This window comes from Otolemur garnettii, unplaced genomic scaffold, assembly GCF_000181295.1.
Source record: "Otolemur garnettii isolate 467f Iridium unplaced genomic scaffold, OtoGar3 scaffold00024, whole genome shotgun sequence".
Lineage (NCBI taxonomy): Eukaryota > Metazoa > Chordata > Mammalia > Primates > Galagidae > Otolemur > Otolemur garnettii.
The window spans coordinates 22,036,185-22,043,323 of record NW_003852419.1 but is presented as its reverse complement, the minus strand read 5'-3'; the positions used below and the strand labels follow the sequence as shown (position 1 = coordinate 22,043,323).

General features: G+C 41.6%; 1 protein-coding gene across 1 annotated transcript in view; it reads left to right on the top strand.

The window, feature by feature from the left end:
* Window positions 1–7,139, top strand: part of RAB1A (RAB1A, member RAS oncogene family) — a 37,901-nt gene that overhangs the window by 27,619 nt on the left and 3,143 nt on the right. The window contains exons 3-4 of the mRNA XM_003787966.3: window positions 2,413–2,508; window positions 6,267–6,362. Of these exons, the coding sequence (XP_003788014.1) occupies window positions 2,413–2,508; window positions 6,267–6,362 (192 nt within the window). The remainder of the gene's footprint in view (window positions 1–2,412; window positions 2,509–6,266; window positions 6,363–7,139) is intronic.

Below are 7,139 nucleotides of genomic sequence, written 5' to 3'. Positions count from 1 at the left end.
AAAAAAAAAAAAAAAAAAGAAAAGAAATGAATGTTTAGTATAATCAGGAGCATTCTGTCAAATTGCATTCAATGCCTTCAAAGTGTATATTCTCTTACCCAGTGATTGTAGACATGCGGAAATGTGATTATGTGAGGCTAGATCAGTATACCATGAATTTAATAGTAAGTTTTGTTCTGTTTTTGCTTTGTTTTTAAGAGATACAGAGTCTTGCAAGCTTTGTCACCCAGGCTGGAGTTCAGTAGGATAATGAAGGCGCACTCTAACCTCAGACTAACTCCTTGGGCTCAAGCAATCCTTCCTCAGCCTCCTGAGAGGCGGGACTATAGGGTTTTGCTGTTGCTTAGAAGGGTATCAGTCTCCAGCTTTGGCCTTCCAAAATGCTGGGCTTATGAGTGTAAGCTACTGTGCCCAGCCTGTAGTTTTCTTCAGAGATCTTTTTTCTTTTAGTCTCATACTTGAATCAGATTTAGCATTACCCAAAGTTGCTCATGTTGATCTCCTGAAACCCATTCTTCCCTTTATTTTTGCTGGAGTATTGAAATGCAGATCCCAGACATCAACTTATGAATGGATAAACAAAATGTGATATATTTGTACAATGTGATATTACTCAGTCATAAAAAGGAGTGAAGCATCATACATGCTGCAACATGGATGAACCTTGAAGCCAGGCAGGCCGGACTCAGGGGCTCACACCTATAATCTTAGTAGTTTGGGAGGCTGAGCCATGTCGATCATTCAAGCTCAGGAGTTTGAGACCAACCTGAGCAAGAGGGAGACCTTGTCTCTAGTAAAAATAAAAAAGCTGGCCATGCGCAGTGGCTTATACTTGTAATCCTAGCTCTCTGTGAGGCTGAGGAATCCTAGCACTTTGGGAGGCCAAGGCGGGTGGATTGCCCTGAGCTCAAGGGTTCGAGACTCAGCTGAGCCAGAGTGAGACGTCATCTCTAAAAATAGATGCACGTTGTGGCAGGAGCCTGTAGTCCTAGCTACTCGGGAGGCTGAGGCAAGAGTCTGAGGTTGCTGTAAACTGTGATGCCATGGCACTCTACTAGGGGTGACACAGTGAGACTGTTTCCAATAAATCAATAAATAAAGGTAGCCGTATTGTGGCAGGTGCCTGTTGTCCCAGCTATGGGAAGCTGAGGTAAGAGGATCACCTGACCCCAGGAATTGAAGGTTGCTTTGAGCTAGACTGGTGCCATGGCACTCAATCCCACATTGCCAGAGTAAGATTCTATCTCCAAAAAAAAAAAGCCAGGCAGAAAAGGCCAGGAATTGTATGATTCCACTTAATGTCCAGAGTAGATAAATCCATAGAGACAGAAAGTGGTTGCCAGAATCTGAGGGAGAATGTGGGGAGTGGATTGGTTATGAATGAATAGATGGATGGATGGATTGGATCCATCCATTCTGTTGTACAAATGTACCACATTTTGTTTACCCATTAATGAATGGATGGTTATGAATGGATGGAGAATATGGGAGTGATTACTTGGTTGTTTTGGGGTGATGAAAGTGTTCTGATTGGGCAGCACCTGTGGCTCAAAGGAGTAGGGCACTGGCCCCATATACTGGAGGTGGTGGGTTCAAACCCAGCCCTGGCCAAAAACTGCAAAAAAAAAAAAAAAAGAAAGTGTTCTGATTGTAGTTCCCAAACTTAGGAGTATACTAAGAAGCACTCAATTGTATGCTGGTTTTTTTTTAAATTTTACACTTTAAAATGATGTGTGTTTTACATTAATGTGCATTATTTCTCAAGTTTCAAAACTCATAACTAGGAAGTAAAATGGACTGCTAAAAAAATCCTTAAGTGGAGGGTGAAATGATTGTTCCTTTGTGGTAGATAAATGGGGTGGGTGGGAGACAAGAGTTTTGCTGATTATAAATGAGGAAAAATCACTCATAGTCATAGAACATATAAAACCCTTTTCTGTATGATATATGTAAAGAATTTTTTTAAGAGCTATTTGGAAAAAGTAAAGAATGGCTATCGAAAAGATTTTAAGGGAAGAGAAAACTACAGGGTATCCTAAAATTTCTTCTGTCCTAAGAACCATCATACATAGGGAAAACTATAACAACGGGTTATTGGAATGTGTTTGCCACGAGTGGGAGAGATCTCATGTGTGTGTAGAAAGAGGTGGCTAACATGTAGAGCAAATTTTGTAAATATTTTGTAAATTAAGGTACATTTAGCTATAATTTCCCATTTCTTCCTATGTATGACAAACTTTTAGGACACCATATACTGTTAGTCAGTGCTTTGTAGTCAGGACATGAAATCTATATTGAGCAGAATGTGTCTGTTTTTATTTAGCATGTTATGCTTTATAAACTTTGTATATAAAACTAAACACATTTTAAAATTTACTCTGTTGAATAATATTTAACTATTTTCCTTTTCAGGATGATACATATACAGAAAGCTATATTAGCACAATTGGTGTGGATTTCAAAATACGAACTATAGAGTTAGACGGGAAAACAATCAAGCTTCAAATAGTAAGTGTTTTTTGGCTGGAAATTTTTTTTGGCAGTTGATAAATTTGGAATGTATTATTTCATATGTTTGATATACTAACAAAATTAAATATAAAGTTTCTTAAAATCATGCATCTGTGATAGAGTTGCTAGAATAATAATTGTTTAGAACCAGGCACAGTGGCTTACACCTGTAATCTTGGTACTCTTGGAGGCTAAAGTGAGAGAACTGATTGGTTGAGGCCAGGAGTTTGAGGACACCCTGGGCACATAACAAGACCTCATTTCTATAAAAAAATTAAAAAATTAGGTCTGGTGCGATGGCTCAACCCTTGCTGCACTCTGGGAAGCCAACGTGGGTGGATCCTTTTAGCTCAGGAGTCAAGCCCAGCCTGAGCAAGAATGAGACCCCGTCTCTACTAGTGGGTGTTGTAGGTGCTTGTAGTCCCAGCTATTTGGGAGGCTGAGGCAAGAGGATCTCTTGAGTTTAGGAGTTGAAAGTTGCAGTGAGCTATGATTGTGTCACTGCACTCTAGTCTATGCAACAGAGTAAACTGTCTGCAAGAGAAAAAGCAACTGGCTCAGCACCCATAGCTCAGTGAGTAGGGCGCTGGCCACATATACCAAGGCTGGCAGGTTCCAACCCGGCCCAGATCTGCTAAACAACAATGACAACTACAACCAAAAAATAGCCGGGCATTGTGACAGGCACCTGTAATCCCAGCTACTTGGGAGGCTGAGACAAGAGAATTGCTAAAGCCCAAGAGTTTGAGGTTGCTATGAGTTGTGACACCGTGGCGCTCTACTGAAGTGTGACATAGTGAGACTCTGTTTAAAAAAAAAAAAGAAAAGCAATTGTTTAGATTAAAAATAATTTTTCTAGGGCGGCGCCTGTGGCTCAGTGAGTAGGGCACCTGCCCCATATACAGAGGGTGGCAGGTTCAAACCTGGCCCTGGCCAAATTGCAGCCCAAAAAAAAAAAAATAGCCAGGTGTTGTGGCGGGCGCCTGTAGTCCCAGCTACTCCAGAGGCTGAGGCAAGAGAATCGCCTAAGCCCAGGAGCTGGAGGTTGCTGTGAGCTGTGTGACGCCACAGCACTCTACCGAGGGTGATAAAATGAGACTCTGTCTCTACAAAAAAAAAAAAAAATAATAATAATAATGATTTTTCTACATGGGCACAGTGCCTCATGCCTGTAATCTTAGCACTCTGCAAGACTTAGGTGGGTGAATTACTTGAGCTCAGGAGTTCGAGACCAACCTGAGCAAGAGTGAGGACTCCATCTCCAGTAAAAATTAAAAATGGAGGCAAGAGGTTTACTTGAGCCCAAGAGTTTGAGTTACTGTGAACTATGGTGCCATGGTACTACACTTAGGGTGACAAAGTGAGACTCTGTTTAAAAACAAACAAACAAACTTTATTTTTCCCCTAAGATTGCTTTCCTCATTGACATTTCTCATAAAACGAAGAAATTCATGTTTTTTTTGTTTTTTTTGAGACAGAGCCTCAAGCTGTCCCCCTGGGTAGAGTGCTGTGGCATCACAGCTCACAGCAACCTCCAACTTCTGGTCTCAAGCGAGTCTTCTGCCTCAGCCTCCCAAGTTGCTGGGACCACAGGCACCCGCCACAACGCCTGGCTATTTTTTGGTTGTAGCCGTCATTGTTGTTTTTTTTGGCGGGCCTGGGCTAGATTTGAAACTGCCACCTTACATGTACGTGGCTGGCACCTTAGCCACTTGAGCCACAGGCACCGAGCCAGAAATTCATGTTTTAAGTCAAACATGGTCCTAGTCTCTTAATCAATGCAAGTCTTAAGTTGAAGTTTGCCTTGTCCTAGAGTGAATGTTACTAACTTTTTTTGTCTTCTACTGTGTTGAGGAACATTAGAGGAAACCTAGGAGAGGTTCTTCATTTGTGGCTTAGTTAAAGATGTATTTGTTTAGTTCTGTTCTAAGTATTTTTGTTAAGTATTATATACTGCTGTATAGAAACTTGGAATTTTCTTGGAAAAATAGCTTTTTTGACATGTTCATTTTACTGCTCATAAAATAGATTTAAATAACTAGAGCTCAAGTAATCCTTTTGCCTCAGCCTCCCAAGTAGCTCAGATTATAGGTACATACCACTATGCCCAGCTAATTTTTCTGGTTTTGTTTTGTTTTGTTTTGTTTTGTTTTGTTTTGAGACGGAGTCTCGAGCTGTCACCCTGGGTAGAGTGCTGTGGTGTCATAACTCTTGGGTTTAAGTGATTCTCTTGCCTCAGCCTCCCAAGTAGCTGGGACTGCAGGCGCCCACCACAAAGCCTGGCTATTTTTTGACTGTAGTTGTCATTGTTTGGCAGGCCCGGGCTGGATTTGAACCTGCCAGCTCTGGTGTGTGTGGCTGGCACCCTACTCGATGAGCTATAGGCACCAAGTCAATTTTTCTGTTTTTTTATAGAGACAAGGTCTCTCGTCTTGAACTCCCAGCCTCAAGCAATCCTCCTGCCTTGGGCCTTCTAGGTAACTAGGACTACAGGTGTGTGCCACCACACCTACCTAATTTTCTTTTAATTTTTCATATAGGTGAGGGTCTTGCTATTTGACTAGGCTGGTCTTGAACTCCCGGTTTCAAGTGATGCTCCCAGTCCTCCTGTCTGAGCCTCCTAAAGTGCTAAGATTATAGGCTTAAGATGCTACACAGGCCTATAAAGTGTGTGTCTTTTTTTAAAAGAGGCTGTTGTCTGGGAGTAATTTTAACAAAAATCCTTATTGCCTTTTTTCAAACCAAGGCTTTTAATCTCTCAAGGTATTTTTGTTTTTGAGACAGAGTCTCACTATATCTCCCTTGGTAGAGCGCTGTGCCATCACACCTCACAGCAGCCTCAAACTCTTGGGTTTAAGTGATTCTCTTGCCTCAGTCTCCCAAGTAGCTGGGACTACAGGCACTCGCCACTATGCCAGCCATTTTTTTGGTGTAGTTGTCATTGTTGTTTAGCAGGCCTGGGCCTTGTTGCAACCTGTCAGCCTTGGTGTATGTGGCTGACCCCCTAGCTGCTGAACTTCAGGCACTGAGCCTCTCAAGGTATTTTTAACAGTTGTTTTTCTTTTTCTTTTTTTTTTTTTTTTTGAGATGGAGCCTCAAGCTATTCCCCTGGGTAGAGTGCCATGGCATCACGCTCACAGCAACCTCCAACTCCTGGGCTCAAGAGAGTCTCCTGCCTCAGCCTCCCAAGTAGCTGGGACTACAGGTGCCCGCCACAACGCCTGGCCATTTTTTGGTTGCAGCCATCATTGTTGTTTGGCGGGCCCAGGCTGGGGATTCGAACCCGCCACCTTAGATGTATGTGGCTGGTGCCTTAGCCGCTTGAGCCACAGGCGCCGAGCCTACAGTCCTTTTCTGATGGTAAAATGTGTCCAAAGTGTGAGAATACTGCATTCAAGGGGCTTCAGGCCAAAAGCTTTCCTAATCAGGTCATCTTGCTTCTGCATTTGTACCCACTGCCCAAACACTGTTAAGGACTATAGGGAATGACAACAGTATGAGTAGTCCTGTTTTCAAAGAGCTTACAATTTTTGTATCATTACTGCAAGCTTAACTGCAGGTACTGTCTTCTGGACTTTCAGATATTTGACAGTTACCATAAAGTTTAGTAGTGTGAGCATTGAGAGCTAATGTTTCCATGTCAACTCCTGATGATCTCCATAGCTACAAAAACTAAACCGTTTTTCCTCTTCCTGTACTTTCCCCTAAAGCTGTTTTAATGGAATTGTTTGTATTTCTTCATTGTTTTCTGATAGTGGGACACAGCTGGCCAAGAAAGATTTCGAACAATCACCTCCAGTTATTACAGAGGAGCCCATGGCATCATAGTTGTGTATGATGTGACAGATCAGGTAAGTTCCAAGAAAAGATTGTGTTACAGTGACAAGGCAGGAAGTTACTAATCATATTCATTTAAGTGTCCAACTTTTTTTCTTTTCTGTTGCACATTGGAAGAATGAGTTGTCTAAGGCCACACATTAAATACACAAACATTAATGACAGTTGATGAGCAAAAGAAAAGGCCCCTGCATGCATTTCACAATATTTAACACCATAGATAAAGCAGTCCTCAAGTAATCTGCATGTGGCTTGGGGGGTCACAGGTTGGACACTACTGCTAGCCATCATTTTTATGGTGGAAAATTTTGTCCACCCCCCCCAATACAAATGTGAATCACATAAAACATTTTTTAATTTTCCTTGAGTAATAGAAAATTAGTAATTCGTTTTACATTTGTTTTCAAGGGACTATGGTTGTATTTATTATCAGTTAAATAACTTTGATCATGTAGCCAAGACACTAACATGTAGGCAAGAGTTTGTAGCAAATTGCAGGTTGTTTTAGTTTATTGTGTGTTCTTGGTGATAATTATTTATACAGGAATTTACTGATTATAATTGCTGTGTATTTGAAGATTAGCTGTGAGAGAAGGCAGGGATCCGGATGTAGAGAAGTATATGGCATAGTGGTCCAACAGCTCGTAACTGTTCTTTTGATCAGAAACAGCTGATTTTCAGGGTCCCCCCTTTTTTCTATTAAAAGAATAAAAGATAAACTTTGTTTTTTTTGAGATGGAGCCTCAAGCTATCCCCCTGGGTAGAGTGCCATGGCATCATGCTCACAGCAA